Below are 21,886 nucleotides of genomic sequence, written 5' to 3'. Positions count from 1 at the left end.
TTATTCATTTCTACGTGCCTTTGTTGTATTCTCAAGTTGTCTTCTAATTTCCAGGTTGACATAATACATTTTATTGCTACAGCTAGGGCTATCATAACAAATCTTTTTTGTGCTCCATCCAAATCGAGTCCAAATTCTTTGTTTCTTATATTACTTACGAGGAAGATCTCTGGGTTTTTTGGTATATTGCTTTTTGTGATTTTATTTAATATCTGGTTTAGATCTTCCCAAAATTTTTCCACTTTCTCACATGTCCAAATTGCATGAATTGTTGTTCCCGTTTACTTTTTACAGCAAACATCTGTCTGATACTGTTGGGTCCCATTTATTTAACTTTTGAGGTGTGATGTATAGCCTGTGTATCCAGTTATATTGTATCATGCGTAACCTCGTGTTTATTGTATTTCTCATAGTTCCGGAGCATAGCTTTTCCCATGTTTCATTCTTTATCTTTACTTTTAGATCTTGTTCCCATTTTAGTTTAGGTTTACCGTTTGTTTCCTCGTTCTCCTTTTCTTGCAGTTTGATGTACATGTTTGTTACAAATTTTTTAATTATCATGGTGTCTGTAATCACATATTCAAAATTGCTTGCTTCTGGTAATCTCAGACTGTTTCGCAATTTGTCCTTCAAGTAGGTTTTCAGTTGGTAGTATGCAAACATTGTATCGTGAGTTATATTATATTTATCCTTCATTTGTTCAAAGGATAATAATTTATTTCCTGAAAAAAAAATTTTTATTCTTTTGATCCCTTTTCTCTCTCATTCTCTGAAGGAAAGGTTATCTATTGTGAAAGGGATTAGTTGATTTTGCGTCAATATTAGTTTTGGTAGTTGGTAATTTGTTTTATTCCTTTCTACATGAATCTTCTTCCAAATGTTGAGCAGATGATGCAATACCAGTGAATTTCTACGTTGCACCAATTTTTCATCCCATTTATATAGTATATGTTCAGGTATCTTCTCCCCTATTTTATCTAGTTCTAATCTGGTCCAATCTGGTTTTTCCCTTGTTTGATAAAAATCTGACAGGTATCTTAATTGTGCGGCTCTATAATAATTCTTAAAGTTTGGTAGTTGTAAGTCTCCTTGTTTGTACCATTCTGTTAATTTATCTAGCGCTATCCTCGTTTCCCCCCTTTCCATAAGAATTTCCTTATTATTTTCTTTAACTCCTTGAAGAATTTCTTTGTTAGGTGTATTGGTAATGACTGAAATAGGTATTGTATCATTGGGAAAATGTTCATTTTAATACAGTTTATCCTTCCTATCAGTGTTAGTGGTAAGTCTTTCCAATGCTCTAAGTCGTCTTGTAATTTTTTTCATTAATGGATGGTAATTTAGTTTATATAGATGGCCGAGATTTTTATTTAGTTGTATACCTAGGTATCGCATTGCTTGTGTTTGCCATCTAAATGGTGATTCTTTCTTAAACTTTGTGAAATCCGCATTATTCATAGGCATTGCTTCACTTTTATTTGCATTGATCTTGTACCCCGATACTTCTCCATATTCCTTCAATTTCCTATGCAATTCTTTTATTGATATTTCTGGTTCTGTTAAATATATTATAACGTCATCCACAAATAGACTGATTTTATATTCCTTCTCTTTTATTTTATTCCTCTTATTTTATTTTCTGTTCTTATCAGTTCTGCTAGTGGTTCTAGAGCTAATGCGAACAGTGAGGGAGATAGTGGACATCCCTGCCTTGTTGATCTGCTTAAGTTAAATTGTTTTGATATATATCCATTTATTGTCACCTTCGCCAATGGCCCCTTATATAATGCTTTAATCCAATTAATATATTTCTCTGGTAGGCTGAATTTTTGTAGTACTTTGAATAAATAATTCCATTCTACTCTGTCAAAGGCCTTCTCTGCGTCTAAAGCAACCGCCACTGTTGGAGTTTTATTTCCTTCTACTGCATGAATTAAGTTAATAAATTTACAAATATTGTCTGTTGTTCGTCTTTTTTTAATAAATCCAGTTTGGTCTAGATTTACTATTTTTGGCACATAGTCGGCCAATCTGTTTGCTAATAGTTTAGCTATTATCTTATAATCTGTGTTAAGTAATGATATTGGTCTATATGACGCTGGTGCAAGTGCATCTTTCCCTGTCTTTGGTATTACAGTAATTATTGCTGTTTTGCATGAATCTGGTATGTTTTGTGTTTTATCAATCTGGTTGATTACTTCCAGGAGGGGAGGAATTAATAAGTCTTTAAATGTTTTATAGAATTCTATTGGGAGTCCATTCTCTCCTGGTGTTTTATTGTTCGGTAGTTTTTTTAATATCTCCTGTAATTCTTCTATTTCAAATGGTTTTATTAATTTATTTTGCTCCTCTGTTTGTAATTTTGGTAGTTCAATTTTAGTTAGAAATTCATCTATTTTGTCTTCTTTCCCTTCGTTTTCAGTTTGAGATAGTTGCTCGTAGAATTCCCCGAAGTTTTTATTGATCTCCGTTGGATTATATGTAATTTGTTTGTCCTTTTTCCTTAATGCCAACACCATTCTTTTAGTTTGTTCTGTCTTAAGCTGCCACGCTAGAATTTTGTGCGTTTTTTTCTCCTAGCTCATATTTGTTTTGTCTTCATTATGTTCTTCTCCACCTTATATGTTTGTAGTGTTTCATATTTTATTTTTTAATCTGCCAATTCTCTTCTTTTAGTTGTATCTTCCTTTATTGCTAATTCTTTTTCTATATTTGTTATTTCCCTTTCCAACTGTTCTGTTTCCCGATTGTAGTCCTTCTTCATCTTAGTTACATAACTCATTATTTGCCCTCTGATGTGAACGCTTTCATTGCATCCTATAGTATAAACTTATCTTTCACTGATTCCATATTTATTTCAAAGTACATTTTAATTTGTCATTCAATGAATTCTCTAAAATCCTGTCTTTTAAGTAGCATGGAGTTTAATCTCCATCTATACATTCTTGGTGGGATGTCCTCTAGTTCTATTGCCAATAACAGGGGTGAGTGGTCCGATAATAGTCTAGCTTTATATTCCGTTTTCCTAACTCTCTCTCGAATGTGGGCTGATAACAGGAATAGGTCTACCTTTGAGTATGTTTTGTGTCTACCCAAATAATATGAATATTCCTTTTCCTTTGGGTGTTGTTTCCTCCATATCCAAAAGTTGCATTTCTTGCATCGATTTAATTATAAATTTGGTTACTTTGTTCTTTCTGTTAGTTTTTTTTCCAGTTTTATCCATGTTTGAGTCCAAATTAAGGTTAAAATCCCCTCCTATTAGTATGTTCCCTTCAAAAAGATATCTTGCATAAATTTTTGATCTTCTACATTAGGTGAGTATACATTGAGTAAATTCCAATATTCTGAATATATCTGACATTTTATCATTACATATCTCCCTGCTGGATATATTATTTCCTCTTCTATTTTGATTGGTGCATTTTTATTGATTAATATAGCTACTCCTCTGGCTTTTGAATTATATGATGCTGCTGTTACATGTCCTATCCAGTCTCTCTTTAATTTCTTGTGTTCCAATTGTAAGGTAAAAACATCATGAGATGGGACCGGAGAAGGAGTCACCCAGTACTAAGGAGTAACAGAATGCAGATGTGACCTTGTACACTCAAGATAAGCCTGGAACTAACAAGCTGATGAGCAGCAGACTAACAGTGAAGGGTAGCAACAGCTTATTCATTGGACAGTGTAATGGTATGATAATTTACTAAGTATGTGTCCTGAGGTATTAAAAAAAACACCACTTGCTGATATCAGGAGAATGCGCCTTCTCCAACTAACACTGTTAGTTGTAAGTGTTACAATCCGGTAATAAAGAACCTTGATTTCGACTCAGTCTGGTGTCTGACTCACTCATTCTTGAACAAAGCAGACCTAACACAATTCAGTTAGATGTATTTCTTGTACGAATGCTGTATCAATTTTTTATTTTTTCAGTAAATTTAACAGTTTCTTCCTTTTGATTTGGTTATGTATTCCATTAATATTTAAAGTCATATAGTTCAACAGTCATTTCATACTTTGTTTATCTTTCCTTTCTGTTTCCTCATCACCACCTTCCCTTCTTATCCATTTCTGCTTTCTTTTTTTGAACACATTATAAGACAACATTTATAAAACATAAAATATTTCCACTATTCTCATATCTAAAATTCCTTTAACCCCAATAGTCCCTCCCCTTTCTGAGTTGCCCTTTGTCCCTTGTTGGGCAACCACATCTCCCCTCTCCACTTGGATTTCCAAATCCGCTCGCAAGCGTCAACTGATTTCACAGTGACTGTTATTCTTCCCCACCCAGCCCCCCCAGAAAAGATTTTAATCTTCATATACAACAAAGGCCACTCTCTTAATTCCCTCCTTACTTTCTTTCTTCCCTTTCTTTCCCTTCTTAGTTCTTACTTGTACTCTATTTTTTATATATATATATAGTTTGTTGTCATTTTTGTTCTTGTTACATTTCTTCATCTCTCTGTCTGTTTTGTAGTTGTTCTGCAAATTTTCGTGCTTCTTCCAGATCCGAGAATAGTTTGCTTTGCTGCCCCGGGATAACTATTTTAAGTAGTGCTGGGTATTTTAACATAAATTTATAACCTTTTTTCCATAGGGTCGTTTTTGCTGCATTGAACTCCTTCCTCTTCTTCAGGAGTTCAAAACTTATATCTGGATAGAAAAAAAAATTTCTTGACCCTTGTATTCCAGTGGTTTTTTGTCTTCTCTTATTTTTTTCATTGCCTTCTCCAATATATTTTCTCTTGTTGTATATCTTAGGAATTTTACTAGAATGGATCTTGGTTTTTGTTGTGGTTGTGGTTTAGGGGCTAATGTTCTGTGTGCCCTTTCTATTTCCATTTCTTCCTGTAATTCTGGTCTTCCTAGGACCCTGGGATCTATTCTTTTATAAATTCTTTCATATTTTTGCCTTCAACTTCCTTAAGGCCCACTATCTTTATATTGTTTCTTCTATTATAATTTTCCATTATATCTATCTTCTGAGCTAACAGCTCCTGTGTTTCTTTAACTTTTTTATCAGATTCTTCCAATTTCTTTTTTAAGTCATCTACCTCCATTTCTATGGCTGTTTCTCGTTCTTCCACCTTGTCTACTCTTTTTCATATTTCTGTCATGATCATCTCTAATCTATTCACTTTTTCTTCTGTACTTTTTATTCATTTTATTTCACTGAATTCTTGTGATTGCCATTCTTTTACTGTTTCCATATATTCTTTAAAAAACTATTTATCCATGTACTGTCCCTTCCCTTCATCTTCCATTTCTCTTTGTTCTCCCTCCTCTTCTTCTGAGTCGACTCCAGGATCTGTGTCTTTTACCTCTGTCTCTTCTGATTTTCTTGTTGGGTTGTTTATTTTATTATATTGGGTATTTTTGTTCTTATTTTTATTAAAAGTGTCTTGGTGTTGGTCTTCTTCCTCTGGGTTGGTCATCTGTTGTTTCTTTGATTTCCTATTTTTATTCTCTTCCTTCTTGTTCCCGTTATTTTCCATGTTTTCCTGTTGAGAGTCCTGCTGTTGTGTTATACTTGTCTGTTTCAGCTGTGGAGATTTACTCCTCAGCTGGTCCCCCCTCCCGTCGGTGTTGTTTTTGTCTTGTGCATCGCACATGCACGAGGATTCACGTATGCGCAGTTGTGCACTTTTGTTTGGCTCCGTGAGCCATTTTTGTAGTCCTGAGTTCGGAGTTTCCACTGACCTCAGGGAGAGGGCTTCTCTCTCCACGGCGGGCCTCATCGCACCGGTAAGGCCTTCATCTTCCTCCTCCGACGTCCTTCCCCCTTCTTTTCTTCCCGTTGTTTTTGGATTTTCTTTCTTCGCTGCCATTTTCTCCACACTTTCAATTTCACTTTGTTATGGTTTCTAAGTTTGTGCCTTAGTTTTTTCTCTATTTTTTTTTTTAACTTTTCTGGAGAGGGCTGGAGTTCCCCTACCGGCCACTACTCCATCACGTGACTCCCCCGGGCAGGGATTATGTTTGATGACATCTCAGTTAGTTCTTATTGATTACATGCTCAGTTCTCTAAGATTTATCAAGGATGATTTCCCTTTTGTAAATCCATGCTGACTTGGATCAATCCTGCATTGATGTCATCTTTAATAAATGACCAGCATTTTCGTACAACCCGTCAGGCTAACTGGTTTATAATTCCTGGATATTGGTCTCCCTCCTTTCTTAAAAAAGCACTGTCACATTCACTATCCTCCAATTCAAAAGAACTGATCTGTGCAGTGAATTGCAATCTTGGATGGAGCAGTAAAAGATAGCAAAAGGATGTTTTCAATGGTGCATCTGGAGAGGTCAAAAGATCCAATGTCGGTAGGCCAGGACAAGTCACTAAAGATGTTTATACCTAGGAACTTTGAGCTGTCTACAATCTTCACGTCAGTGCAGATGCTTTATCATGACATATTACTTGGAATTATTCTTTATTTCAATAAATGAAAAATTAATTATTTCTCTGGAGATCTTCTGGAGAAGGATACAAGGCACATCACAATAGTTTTGATGAGGCAAAAACACCATCAGGTGATGATATAATTATTCAAGAAGTATAAAGTTGAGAGTAAAAACTCAAGCCCAATGTAATGGAAAGAAAAATGGAACAAAGATTGCACAAACAGTCTAAAAGGCAAGTGCAACAAAAAGATCAGTGACCAGAGTAAATCCACAAGGAGACAGTGGACAAACTTCACTAAAAGAAATAATGCTGCAGTGATAAAGTGGAAGGAAAAAGGTGTAGGGCAAGCAGGGAAAGATCTGTCTAGATTAAACAGGAGCCTTATTACTTGTGTCAATGGGTCAGATTCCAGGGTGCAGTGGAAGAAAGCAATCACCAGATATTCACTTATAATGTCATAAATAATAGAAAAATAAGTATGAAAATTCTATTTTTCCATCAACCTTATTTTATGGCACCTTTGAAAAAATCAGTCATGGCAGCCAAAGGACAAAGCTACAGTGATATGATCTTACCTCTAACGGGAATGCTGGTTGTTCATTGTACACCCGGACAAAAATTTCACCGACAATAAGCTCCTTAGCATGTTCACTGAAAATAAACTCCGCACCATAATTTTTATCACAATCCCCCTTTAGGAAAGAAAAGGTACTGAGATTAGTTGAGATGCATTTTAAAACATTTTCTTGAGGATAAGATTGGTAGCAATATGATATTCTGTTCGTGGGCAATCAATGAAAAACAAGATGAAGATCCATATTTTCAAATATGCGATACATTAGAGACAGCACGTCTATAACAGCATGTCAAATTCTGCATTACTGTTTGGACAGAATAGACACAGACCCTGTATACACGATAATAGAGCTAAACAATGCATCAATTCATCTACCTTGCAAAATGGTTTAAATGCAAAAAGACTAGACAGATTTGAGGGGATTTTCATTCTATAAATCACCTGAAGTTTTTAAACTCTACTTGCATTAGTTCCTTTAAAATATTAAAAGAATAAAAAAGTGAGCACTGTGGTTAGAGCAATACTATTATAGCTCTGGCGTCGTCTGCAAGGAGTTGTACATTCTACCCATGTCTACATGGGTTTTCTCCAGGTGCTCCAGTTTCCTCCCACCCTTCAAAACATAAGGGGGAGGTGGGTTAATTGAGGTATTTGGACAGCATGGACCCACGGGCCAGAAGGGCCTGTAACTATACTGCATCTCTAAATTAAAATGTAAATTTAACACCCTAATGATGGCTTGTCTCCATAGCAAATTCCTTGCTCAAATCGCTGAAGTAAAGCATTCATAAACCTTATGGCCATCATAACAGAGTCTGCACCAAGACTCCCACTTCCATCTCTAACTTGCCTCATGAGCAAACATGTCTAAGCCAAGGTATTTAAATTAGTATTCAAGCCATTAGAACTTCTGAATCAACCAATCCAATAGCATGATAGTTTATTTCCCTTCATGGTTTATTGCCCATAAAAACATTCACAAATTTGCTTCTGCTACAATTTAAAAATTACACTTTTTAAGCTTTTGAAATTCATAGACTAGCCATTCTCTATTTTGAGTCCTATAACAATCATCTCTTGCAGATTCCAGTTTTTAATTGTTCCACAATTCAAGCTAAATATCTGGAAATGCCAATACCTGCAAACTTCTCTTTTTAAATAGTTTTTAGTCACAGGGAATATTCCCTCAATGCTTGGTGTAAAAATTATGTTTTTTAACTCACGAACCACCTGGCTTGCTCTGCTACTGTAAAGTCAGGACATAACTTGAGCCTTACCCTTTTTATCATGCTCTCCTGCTGTCTTTCAAGGAACTCCAGAAGCTCTGCTCTTGTGCCATTGCTCCAGATCAAATATGGGCTTTCAGTGTTACTGTTGAGCAATTTGAGGATCTGCTTAAGACAAAGCACATTCGAGTACATAGCAAACTGGATCAAAAACTTCAATCCTCATGCTAATGAGCCAGAGTTTAACAGTAGCCTGAAGAATATCCCTGATATTCAAAGAGTGGCAGGGGAGACAGAAATGGTTGACAAGTCAATTTAATTAGGTCCAATGAGAAGGAAAAAATGAGCAAGCCATTCAATTCCTCCATGTCTAATCCAACATTTTATAGTAATGGCTACATTTTACTTCAGTTGCACTTTCCTATATTTATCTTGTACTCCGATTTTATTTTAACATTTAAAAATTTATTGATAAGCAACTCCGCCTCCCCCATCCCTCCAGGGTAGAAAATTCTCAATATCACTGCCTTCTACGTGATGGAGTAGTGGCCGGTAGGAGAATACCAGCCCTCTCCAGAAAAGAAGGAAAAAAGTGAAGAAAAAGCAAAGCACACAAATCACAACAAATAAAAAACAAAGGTGTGGAGAAAATGGCACCCAAGAAAGAAATGCCAAAAACAACGGGAAGAAAAGAAGGAAAGACGCCGGAAGAGAAAGATGAAGGCCTTACCTGAACGAAGAAGCAGGGACCTGTCGTGGAAAGAGGAGCCCACTCCCTGAGGTCAGTGGAAACCCTGCAGGGTCGCGACCCACCAAACGCAGGACAGCAAAGATGGCTCATGGAGCCAAACAGAGATGCGCGATGCGCATGACAAAGACAACACCGACGGGAGGAGGGACCAGCTGTGGAGTTCCACTCCACAGCATGAACAGCTGAGAAAGATCCAACAGCAGGGCTCCCAGAGGGAAGATAGAGAAAATAACGGGAATGGGAGGGATGAGAATGAAAAAAGGAAACCAGAGACACAACAGATAACCAGCCCAGAAGAAGAGGACCAATGTCAAGACACCATAAAAAAAACCCAACAAACTGAGACAAACAGCCCAACAAGAACGTCAGAAGAGACACAGATACAAGGAAGAGAAGTAGAAGACAAACCCTTGAGCAGACACAGAAGACGATGCAGGAGAACATCAAGCTCTGCACAGAGAAATAGCAGATAAAGGGAATGGACAGTACATAGATTTTTAAAAATTTTCAAGAATATATGGAAGCATTAAAAGAATGGTTGACATGAGAATTTAGAGAAATAAAAAGAAGAAAAAGTACAGAAGAAAAAGTGAGTAGATTAGAGCTGGTCATGACAGAAATAGGGAAAAGAGTAGACAAGGTAGAAGAACAAGAAACAGCCGTAGAAATGGAAGTGGACAACTTAAACAGAAAATTGGAAGAAACTGATTTAAAAAGTTAAAGAAACACAGGAGTTGTTAGCTCAGAAAATGGATATAATGGAAAACTATAATAAGAGAAACAATATAAAGATAGTGGGCCTTAAGGAAGATGAAGAAGGCAAAGATATGAAATAATTTATAAAAGAATGGATCCCCAAAGGCCTGGGAATGCCAGAAATGCAGGAAGGAATGGAAATAGAAAGGGCACGCAGATCATTAGCCCCAAAACCACAGCCACAACAAAAACCAAGATCCATTTTAGTAAAATTCCTGAGATACACAACAAGAGAAAATATACTGGAGAAGGCAATGAAAAAAATGAGAGAAGACAAAAAGCCACTGGAATACAAAGGTCAAAAAAAAAATTTTCTACCCAGACATAAGCTTTGAGCTCCCGAAGAGGAAGGAGTTTAACGCAGCAAAATCGATCCTATGGAAGAAAGCCTATAAATTTATGTTAAGATATCCAGCGGTGCTTAAAATATTTATCCTGGGGCAGCAAAGCAGACTGTTCTCAGATCCAGAGAAAGCACGAGAATTTGCAGAACGCCTGCAAAACAGAAAGAGAGATGTAACAAGAACAAGAATGACAAGAAACTTCATTTAAAGAAGAAAAATAATGTACAAGTAGGAACTAAAGAGGGGAAGAAAAGGGAAGAAAGGAAGTAAGGGGGTAATTAAGAGGGTGAGCTTTGTTATATCTGAAGATAAAAGTCTTTTCTGGAGGGGGTTGGGTGGCAGAGAATAAAAGTCACTGCGAAATCAGTTGACGCTTGCGAGCGGGTTCACAATCTGAATGGAGAGGGTAGTTGTGGTTGCCCGGCAAGGGACAAGAGGCAACTCAGAGAGGCGGGGGGGGGGGGGGGGGGGGGACATTTGGGGTTAAGGGAATTTGTAGATGTGTGAATAGTGGAAATATTTTATGTTTTAGAAGAGTTGTCTTACAGTATGTTCAAAAAAAAAACAGAAATGGATATGGGGGGGAAAGGTGGTGATGAGGAAGCGGAAATGAGAGGTAAACAAAGTATATAAATATTAATGGAATAAATAACCAAATCAAAAGGAAGAGGCTGTTAAATTTACTGAAGAAAGAAAAAAATTGATATAGCATTTGTGCAGGAAACACATCTAACTGAAGTAGAACACAAGAAATTAAGGAGAGATTGGGTAGGGCACGTAACTGCAGCGTCGTACAATTCAAAAGCCAGAGGAGTAGCTATATTAATCAATAAAAATGTACCAATCAAAATAGAGGAGGAAATAATAGATCCAGCAGGGAGGTTTGTAATGATAAAGTGTCAGATATATTCAGAATTTTGGAATTTGCTCAATGTATATGCACCTAATGAAGGGGATCAAAAATTTATGCAAGATATTTTTTTGAAGATTGCAGATATGCTGGGGAATATACTGATAGGAGGGGACTTTAACCTTAATTTGGACTCAAAGATGGATAAAACTGGAAAAAAGACTAGCAGGAAGAACAAAGTAACCAAATTTATGGTTAAATCGATGCAGGAAATGCAACTTTTGGATATATGGAGGAGACAACACCCAAAGGAGAAGGAATACTCATATTATTCAGGTAGACATAAAACATATTCAAGGATTGACCTGTTCCTTTTGTCAGCCCATATCCAAGGGAGAGTTAGGAAAACAGAATATAAAGCTAGATTGTTATCGGATCACTCACCCCTATTATTAGCAATAGAGCTGGAGGACATCCCCCCGAGAATGTATAGATGGAGATTAAACTCCATGCTATTTAAAAAACAGGATTTTAGAGAATTTATTGAGCACCAAATTAAAATATACTTTGAAATAAATACAGAATCAGTGAAAGATAAATTTATACTATGGGATGCAATGAAAGCGTTCATCAGAGGGCAGATAATAAGTTATGTAACTAAGATGAAGGAGGACTACAATCGGGAAATAGAACAGCTGGAAAGGGAAATAGCAAGTACAGAAAAAGAATTAGCAACAAGGGAAGATACAACAAAAAGAGAATTGGCGGACAAAAAAATAAAATACGAAACACTACAAACATACAAGGTGGAGAAGAACATAATGAAGACAAAACAGAAGTATTATGAGCTAGGAGGAAAAAAAAAAAAAATCGCACAAAATACTAGTTTGGCAGCTTAAAACAGAACAAACTAAAAGAACGGTATTGGCATCAAGGAAAAAGGACAAACAAATTACATTTAACCCAACGGAGATCAATGAAAACTTCAAGGAATTCTATGAGCAATTATATCGAACTGAGAATGAAGGGAAAAAAGACAAAATAGATGAGTTTCTAGCTAAAATTGAACTACCGAAATTGCAAGAAGAGGAGCAAAGCAAATTAATAAAATAATTTGAAATAGAGGAAATACAGGATATATTAAAAAAACTACCAAACAATAAAACGCCGGGAGAGGATGGATTCCCAATAGAATTCTATAAAACATTTAAAGACTTATTAATTCCTCCTCTCCTGGAAGTAATGAACCACATTGAAGAAATAAAACATAACAGATTCATGCAAAACAGCAATAATTACAGTAATACTAAAGACGGGGAAAGATCCACCAACACCAGCATCGTATAGACTAATATCTCTACTCAACACAGATTATAAGATAATAGCTAAACTATTAGCAAACAGATTGGTCGACAGTGTACCAAAAATAGTAAAACTGGATTTATTAAGAAGAGATGAACAACGGACAATACGTGCAAGTTCATCAACTTAATCCATGCAGTACAAGGAAACAAAACGCCAACAGTGGTGGTTGCCTTAGATGCAGAAAAAGCCTTTGACAGAGTAGAATGGAATTATTTATTCAAAGTACTACAGAGGTTCAACCTACCAGAGAAATATATTAATTGGATTAAAGCATTATATAAGGGACCATTGGCGAAGCTGACAGTAAATGGATATATAATCGAACCAATTTAAATTAAGCAGGTCAACTAGACAGGGATGCCCACTATTTCCCCTCACTGTTCGCGTTAGCTATAGAACCATTGGCAGAACTGATAAGAACAGACAATAAAAGGGATAAAAATAAAAGAGAAGGAATATAAAATCAGTCTATTTGCAGATGGCGTCATAGTATACTTAACAGAACCAGAATTATCAATAAAAGAATTACATAAGAAATTGAAGGAAAATGGAGAAGTATCGGGGTACAAGATCAATGCAAATAAAAGTGAAGCGATGCCAATGAACAAGGCGGATTTCACAAAGTTTAAGAAAGAATTACCATTTAAATGGCAAACACAAGCAATCCGATACTTAGGTATTAGACTAGATAATAATATAAGCCATCTATACAAATTAAATTATCAGCCATTAATGAAGAAATTACAAGATGACAGAACATTGGAAAGATTTACCACTAACACTGATAGGAAGGGTAAATTGCATTAAAATGAATATCTTCCCAAGGATACAATACCTATTTCAATCGTTACCAATTCATCTAACAGAGAAAATCTTCAAGGAGCAAAAGAAAATAATAAGGAAATTCTTATGGAAAGGGGGGAAACCAAGGATAGTGCTAGATAAATTAATAGAATGGTACAAACAAGGGGGCTTACAGCTACCAAACTTTAAGAATTATTATAGAGCAGCACAATTAAGATATCTATCAGATTTTTATCAAACAAGGGAAAAACCAGATTGGACCAGATTAAAACTAGATAAAATAGGGGAGAAGGTACCTGAACATATACTATATAAGTGGGATGAAAAGCTGGTGCAACAGGGGAATTCACCAGTACTGCACCATCTGCTCAACATTTGGAAGAAGATTCACATAGAAAGGAATAAAACAAATTATCAACTACCAAAATTAAATTGACGCATAATCAACTAATCCCAATCCCTTTCACAATAGATAACCTTTCCTTTAGAGAATGGGAGAGAAAAGGGATCAAAAGAATAGAAAATTGTTTTTTGGGAAATAAATGATCTTTTGAACAAATGGAGTACAAATATGGTATAACTCATGGTACAATGTTTGCATACCACCAACTGAAAACCTACTTCAAGCACAAATTGGGAAGCAGGCTGAGGTTACCAGAAGGAAGCAGTTTTGAATATGTGATTACAAACACAATGATAATTAAAAGATTTTTAACAAATATGTACATCAAACTGCAAGATGAAATAAGCTGTAAACCCAAACAAAAGTGGGAACAAGATCTAAACATAAAGATAAAGAATGAAAAATGGGAAAAGGTATGCTCCAGAACTATGAGAAATACAATAAACACGAGGTTACGCATGATACAATATAATTGGTTACCACGCCCCAAAAGTTAAATAAATGGACCGAACAATATCAGACTGATGTTTCCGCTGTAAGAAGGAAACGGGAACAACAGTACATGCAATTTGGGCATGTGAGAAAGTGGAAAAGTTTTGGGAAGATCTAAATCAGGTATTAAATAAAATCACCAAAAGCAACATACCAAAAAATCCAGAGATCTAAGTAAAATAAGAAGTAAAGAATTAGGCCTCAAATTGGATGAAGCACAAAAAAAGATTTATTATGATAGCCTTAGCTGAGGCAAAAAAATGTATTACGTCAACCTGGAAATCAGAAGATAGCCTGAGAATACAGCAATGGTACATAGAAATGAATAAATGTATTCCATTGGAAAAAATAACATATAATTTAAGAAATAACATTATTCGAACAAATTTGTGAACCATACATGGAACGTAACAGAGAAGTCCTACTGCAGACTTCCACCACCTAAAATGATAGAATGAGAAGACAAAATGAACTGACCCAGTGTGTAAAAGTAGATGACACAATTTTCTTGTTTATTTTCATTGTGTGATGACATTGTTTAATGGGTTTAATGTATCATTTATGTTGAATGTTGAGTGGGTGGGGAGGGGGGTGGGAAGGAGGGAGGGGGAAAAAGGGGAGAAAATGACACTCTGTATATTCAAGAGGGAAAGGTTTATGTGTATTTTGGTCAATATGGTTCATAGTGTGAAGAATTTAAAAATTTTTAAAAAAAATCACTTTCTTCTGGTTAGAGGGATTTCTTCTCACTTTCCCTGAATGACTCACCTTTGTTTTGAAATTGAAACCTTGGCCCTCAACACCACAAAGAGAAGCTTTTCCTAGCATCGACCATGTCAAGCCGTCAAAGAATTTTGTATATTTCAATAAATTCATCTGTCATGTATCTCAAGTCAAGAGCATAGGCTATTTAATCTTTCCTCATTGGACAACCTCTATCCTTTCAAGAATCAATCTAATATTTTTGCTGCAATTCTTCACGACATCTTGAGATCAGATCCATGCACACTAGTCCAGGTGCAGCCTCGTCAGGGATTAATGCAATAGTAGTCTTCTCTCTTGTCCACGTACCTTTTTGCAATAAAAAGCCCAATGTGGGGATTTTCTGCTTTACGAATAAGCCGACTTACACAGACGACTCTCCCATCTATCTTCAAAGCATTTTAATGACTGGTTACAGTATAGATATTACTTAGTTTAATTGTGAGTAGCATTATAAAGATTATTCAATGAAATAATTGAATTATAGAAGGTGTATGCAGAGCAATATATCAGCAACTTTTGAAAACAGACATTTGATTTATGGTGAAGTCTGCTTACAGACCGTAATCAGGAACGGAACTCTTATGTAATCTGGGGACTGCCTACATTTTATTTGCTGAACTTGCTCATTAAGTTTAATTTATTCATATCCAAGGAGACACACACCTATTTGAACGCTAAAACACTCAACTTGCCTTTTAAAATGTTGTCATCTTTGTATTTTCCACCATCCACTAAAATGGATGACCAAAATGCCCTCCCCACTTAGAAATACACCCATATCCTCAGTCCATTTCTTATATCTTGCCACAAGTTACACATCACCTTCAAGACCAGCAGCCCACAGAAGTGGAGCTCTTCATAAGAGGCAACAGTAAACTGCTAGATCTAGAGTAGCATCTGGTGAGTGAATCACGAAAGAGTCACAAGTGGCATAGTGAGGAAAGCATGTCAGCACCTCTAATTTCTTAGGAGTTTGCAACAGTTGGGTATGACATCAGAAACCCTGGCCAATTTCTACAGACGTGTGGTGTAAAGTGTGCTGACTGGCTGCATCACGGTCTGGTTTGGGGACACCAAATACCCGAGCATAAAGCTCTGAAAAAGGAGGTGGGCCCAGCACACGACACCACAAGTAAAACCCTCCCACCCCGTCAAGACCATCTACAGGGAACGCTGTCATCGGACAGCAGCAGCAATCATCAAGGATGAACATCAACACACACTCTGTTCTAATTGCTATTATCAGGAAAGATGTCGAGGTGCAAACTAGGTTCAGGAACAACTGCTACCCCTTCACCATGAGAATCCTCAACAATAAACTCAATCAGGACCTCATTTAAGGACTTAGTTTTGTATTTTGATTTTTATTTCTCTTTGGATTGCAAAGTTGGTTTACATGTGTATGTGTACAGTTTTTTTGCAATTCCATCAAATGGTAATTCTGTCTTGCCACAGGAAAAAGAATCTCAGGGTTGTATGTGATGTCATGTATGTACTCCGACAATAAATCTGAATTTGACTACACTCAGAATGTCATCCCAAACTCAGACAAGTTGCAGTTTTCATACGTAACACTTCTGCAAATACTTGGAGGCCGAGCTCATTAACTAATTCACCAAAATGTACCAGAGGATAGGTCTTGTATTCTACATTTGCATGGCCAAGGCCCTCTATCAAACTGCCACCACATTACCTTCTAACCATAACATTATACATTGAAATGTAGGAAAATGTGGGTCACTTAACACACCTCAGGGGCCACCTTTTGAGGATAAATATGCACAAAACTCACTCTCGCTTTCAAATAACACAGGACAACTTTTAATAAATTGAAGAGCACTTGAAGATTAAAAACTCGGACCTGACACAAAACTCTCATCGAGCCCTTCAAGGTAGGGCTCTGGACCTGAAACATCAGTTATAGATCTTTACCTCCAATGGAAGCTGTGAGACCTGTGGAGCTCCATCAGCATTTCTGTATTTTAACTACAATCACAACATCTGCAGACTTGTGTTTCACCCCACAAAACTCATGTCTACCAGGCTGCAGTACAGGGTGCCAAATTTGTTTGAGCATCCTCTTGTAAAGACCTTCAAGATATTTTTAACGATGGAGTCACGTGATAGAGTAGTGGCTAGTAGGGTAAAACCAGCCCTCTCCAGAAAAAAAGAAAAAAAGTCAAGAAAAGACAAAGTTCAACAAATATAAAATAGAAGATAAAGTTGCAGAGAAGAGAAAGAAGATGGCACCCAAGAAGGAAAAAGTAAAAACAACTGGAAAAAAGAAAAGTCACTGGAGAAGAAAGCCTTTCCTGCACGAAGGAACAAGGAGCCATGGTGGCGAAGAGCGCACGCTCTCAGAGGCCCTGCGGAGTCACGACCTCCTGACCGGTGGACTGCAAAAATATCTCTGAGCCAAACAAAAGTGCGCAGTGCGCAATCAAAGGTAAAAGGAAATACCGACAGGAGAGGGGCTCAACCAAGGAGCGGGCAACCACGGCGCGACCAGCTGAGGGACGCCCGACACCAGGGCTCTCAGCTGGAAGATGAGTAAGGTGGCAGAGAGAGATTGAGGAATCAGGCAAGGAAGAAAGTCAACGGGATGAATGGCAAGAGGAGCAGCCCAGGAGGGGAGGACCAACAGCAAGAAGAGGCCCGACAGAGTGATACAACCAACTCATCAGCAAAATCAGAAGGGATACAGATATAAAGAAGAGAAGACACAAGCACAGGTACAGACACAGAAGAAGAGGAACAAGACCAAGGTCGTCACAGAGAAATAGAAGGTAAAACAGATGGACAAAATATAGATACAGCTTTTTTCGAAGAACAAATGAGAGCATTAAAAGAATGGTTGTCATTAGAATTTAGTGCAATTAAAAGAAAAATGAAAAGAACAGAAAATAAAATGAATGCAAAGATTAGAACTAGTCATGACAGAAATAGGGAAAAGAGTAGAAAGTGTGCAAGAATGAGAAATGGCTGTAGAAATGGAAGTAAATGACTTAAGAGGAAAATTGGAAGAAAGTGACAAAAAAATTAAAGAGACAAGAGTTATCATCTCAGAAAATTGATATGTTAGAAAACTAAAGTAGGCGAAACAACATAAAAATAGTGGGCCTGAAGAAGGGTAAAGAAGGCACAGACATGAAGGAATTTATAAAAGGATGGATCCCGAAGGTCCTGGGAATGACAGAAAGGCAAGAAGAAATGGAAATAGAAAGGGCACATAGACCACTAGCTCCGAAACCACAACAAATACCAAGATCCATCTTAGTAAAATTTTTGAGATATATGACAAGAGAAAATAAACTGGAGCGGGCAAGGAATAAAATTAGAGAAGATAATAAACCATTGGAATACAAGGGTCAAAAAATATTTTTTTACCCAGACACAAGTTTTGAACTCTTAAAGAAGATGAAACAGTTTAATTCAGCAATATCGATCCTATGGAAAAAAGGTTATAAATTCATGTTAAGATATCCAGCTGTGCTTAAAATATTTATACCCGGGGAGCAAAACAGAATGTTCTCAGATCCCGAGGAAGCACAAGAATTCGCAGAGCGTTTGCAGGACAGAATGAGAGATGAAGAGATGTAATAAGAATGAAAAACGGCGATAAATTATATATAAAGATGTAAAAACAATGTATATGTAAAGAACTATAGAGGGAAAAGAGAAGAAAGGAAGTAAGGGGGAAAAAGGGGAGAGCTTTCTTATGTGTGTAAAAAAGTGCTTTCTAAGGGGGGTTGGGGGGGAGAGAATAACCGTCAGTGTGAAATCAGTTGACGCTTGCGAACTAGATCGCAATCCAAACGGAAAGGGGAGTTGTGGTTGCCCGGCAAGGGATAGGGGGCAACTCAGTGGGGCAGGGGGGGCACCTGGAGTTAAGGTAATATTGGGTGTGGGAATTGTTGGAGTATTTTAGGTTTTAAATGTGTTGTCATACATTGAGTTTGAAAAGGGAAAACTGAGAGAAGAAAATGGGGAAAAGGGGGATGGAGGTGGTGAGGAAGCGGAAATGAGGTGTAAACAAGAAAATAAGATGGCCATGTTGAACTATATGACTATAAACATTAATGGAATACATAACCAAATTAAAAGAAAGAGGCTATTAAATTTACTGAAAAAAATAAAAAATATAGCATTTGTGCAGGAAACGCATCTAACTGAAATGGAACATAACAAATTGAAGAGAGACTGGATAGGACACGTAGCAGCAGCATCATATAATTCAAAAGCTAGAGGTATAGCTACATTAATTAATAAAAATGTGCCAATCAAAATAGGAGGAAATAATAGATCCAGCAGGGAGGTATGTAATGATAAAGTGTCGGAATTATTGAATAATTCCAATATTCAGAATTTTGGAATTTGCTCAATATATATGCACTTAATGAGGAGGATCAAAAGTTTATGCAGGATATTTTTTTGAAGATTGTAGATACACAAAGAAATATATTGATAGGAGGGGATTTTAACCTTAATTTGGATCCAATGTTGGATAAAACTGGTCAAAAGACAAGTAAAAAGAATAAAGTAGCCAAATTTATGGTTAAATCAATGCAGGAAATGAAACTTATGGATATATGGAGGAGGCAGCACCCAAGAGAGAAGGAATATTCATATTATTCGAGTAGGCATAAAACATACTCAAGGATTGATGTTTTTGTTGTCAGCACATATTCAAGGGAGAGTTAGGAAAACTGAGTATAAAACTAGACTACTATCTGATCATTCACCCTGTTATTAGCAATAGAACTGGAGGACATCCCACCAAGAACATATTCTTCTTTGGCTTGGCTTCGCGGACGAAGATTTATGGAGGGGGTAAAAAGCCCACGTCAGCTGCAGGCTCGTTTGTGGCTGACAAGTCCGATGCGGGACAGGCAGACACGATTGCAGCGGTTGCAGGGGAAAATTGGTTGGTTGGGGTTGGGTGTTGGGTTTTTCCTCCTTTGCCTTTTGTCAGTGAGGTAGGCTCTGCGGTCTTCTTCAAAGGAGGTTGCTGCCCGCCAAACTGTGAGGCGCCAAGATGCACGGTTTGAGGCGATATCAGCCCACTGGCGGTGGTCAATGTGGCAGGCACCAAGAGATTTCTTTAGGCAGTCCTTGTACCTTTTCTTTGGTGCACCTCTGTCACGGTGGCCAGTGGAGAGCTCGCCATATAACACGATCTTGGGAAGGCGATGGTCCTCCATTCTGGAGACGTGACCCATCCAGCGCAGCTGGATCTTCAGCAGCGTGGACTCGATGCTGTCGACCTCTGCCATCTCGAGTACTTCGACGTTAGGGATGTAAGCGCTCCAATGGATGTTGAGGATGGAGCGGAGACAACGCTGGTGGAAGCGTTCTAGGAGCCGTAGGTGGTGCCGGTAGAGGACCCATGATTCGGAGCCGAACAGGAGTGTGGGTATGACAACGGCTCTGTATACGCTTATCTTTGTGAGGTTTTTCAGTTGGTTGTTTTTCCAGACTCTTTTGTGTAGTCTTCCAAAGGCGCTATTTGCCTTGGCGAGTCTGTTGTCTATCTCATTGTCGATCCTTGCATCTGATGAAATGGTGCAGCCGAGATAGGTAAACTGGTTGACCGTTTTGAGTTTTGTGTGCCCGATGGAGATGTGGGGGGGCTGGTAATCATGGTGGGGAGCTGGCTGATGGAGGACCTCAGTTTTCTTCAGGCTGACTTCCAGGCCAAACATTTTGGCAGTTTCCGCAAAGCAGGACGTCAAGCGCTGAAGAGCTGGCTCTGAATGGGCAATAAAGCGGCATCGTCTGCAAAGAGTAGTTCACGGACAAGTTTCTCTTGTGTCTTGGTGTGAGCTTGCAGGCGCCTCAGATTGAAGAGACTGCCATCCGTGTGGTACCGGATGTAAACAGCGTCTTCATTGTTGGGGTCTTTCATGGCTTGGTTCAGCATCATGCTGAAGAAGATTGAAAAGAGGGTCACTATCTGATCATTCACCCTGTTATTAGCAATAGAACTGGAGGACATCCCACCAAGAACATATAGATGGAGGTTAAACTCTATGCTACTTAAAAGGCAGGAATTTAGGAGTTTATTGAACACCAAATTAAATCATATTTTGAAATAAACACTGAATCAGTGAAAGATAAATTTTTATTATGGGACACAGTGAAAGCCTTCATTAGAGGACAGATAATAAGTTATGTAACTAAGATGAAAAAGGACTACAATCAGGAAATAGAGCAGTTAGAAAGGGAGATAGTAAGTACAGAATTGGAACTAGTAAAAAGGGATGATTATAAACGAAAAAGGAGAATTGGCGGACAAAAAAAAATACGAAACATTACAAATGTACAAGGTGGAGAAGAACATAATGAAAAAAAACCAAAAGTATTACGAATTGGGAGAAAAAAAGACAAAATATTAGCCTGGCAACTTAAAACAGAACAAGCTAAAAGAACTGTGTTGGCATCAAGGAAAAAGGACAAACAAATTACATATAACCCAATAGAGATTAATGAAAATTTTAAGGAATTTTGTGCATAATTATACCAAACTGAGAACGAGGGGAAAGATGATAAAATAAAAGAGATTTTAGCAAAAAATGAACTGCCGAAATTGCAAGAGGAACAAAACAAACTGATAAAGCCATTTGAAATAGAGGAAGTACAAGATGTATTAAAAAAAGCTGCCGAACAATAAAATGTCAGGAGAGGATGGATTCCCAATAGAATTCTATAAAACATTTAAAGAGTTATTAATTCCTCCTCTCCTGGAAGTAATGAACCAGGTAGAAGAAACACAAAACTTGCCGGATTCATGTAAGACAGCAATAATTACAGTAAAACCAAAGATGGGGTAGGATCCATTAACACCAGCATCATATAGACCAATATCTCTACTTAATAATTATAAGATAATAGCAAAATTATTAGCAAACAGATTGACCAATTGTGTACCAAAAATAGTAAAACAAGATTAAACTGGATTTATCAAGAAAAGACTTACAGCGGATAATGTCTGTAAACTTATTAATCTAATTCATGCAGTTCAAGGAAATAAGAAGCCAACAGTGGCTGTTGCTTTAGATGCAGAAAAAGCCTTTGACAGAGTAGAGTGGAACTATTTATTTAAAGTATTAGAGGTTCAACCTACCAGAAAAATATATTAATT

General features: G+C 37.2%; 1 protein-coding gene across 6 annotated transcripts in view; it reads right to left on the bottom strand.

The window, feature by feature from the left end:
* Nucleotides 1–21,886, bottom strand: part of LOC138748554 (dnaJ homolog subfamily C member 13) — a 173,059-nt gene that overhangs the window by 54,827 nt on the left and 96,346 nt on the right. For all 6 annotated transcript variants that reach the window (XM_069908999.1, XM_069908992.1, XM_069908984.1 and 3 more), the window contains 2 exons: nt 8,267–8,380; nt 6,988–7,104 (listed from right to left, as the gene is read on the bottom strand). In XM_069908999.1, the coding sequence (XP_069765100.1) occupies nt 6,988–7,104; nt 8,267–8,380 (231 nt within the window). The remainder of the gene's footprint in view (nt 1–6,987; nt 7,105–8,266; nt 8,381–21,886) is intronic.

This window comes from Narcine bancroftii, chromosome 1 (genome assembly GCF_036971445.1).
Source record: "Narcine bancroftii isolate sNarBan1 chromosome 1, sNarBan1.hap1, whole genome shotgun sequence".
NCBI lineage: Eukaryota > Metazoa > Chordata > Chondrichthyes > Torpediniformes > Narcinidae > Narcine > Narcine bancroftii.
This window is presented reverse-complemented; position numbering and strand designations above follow the sequence as displayed.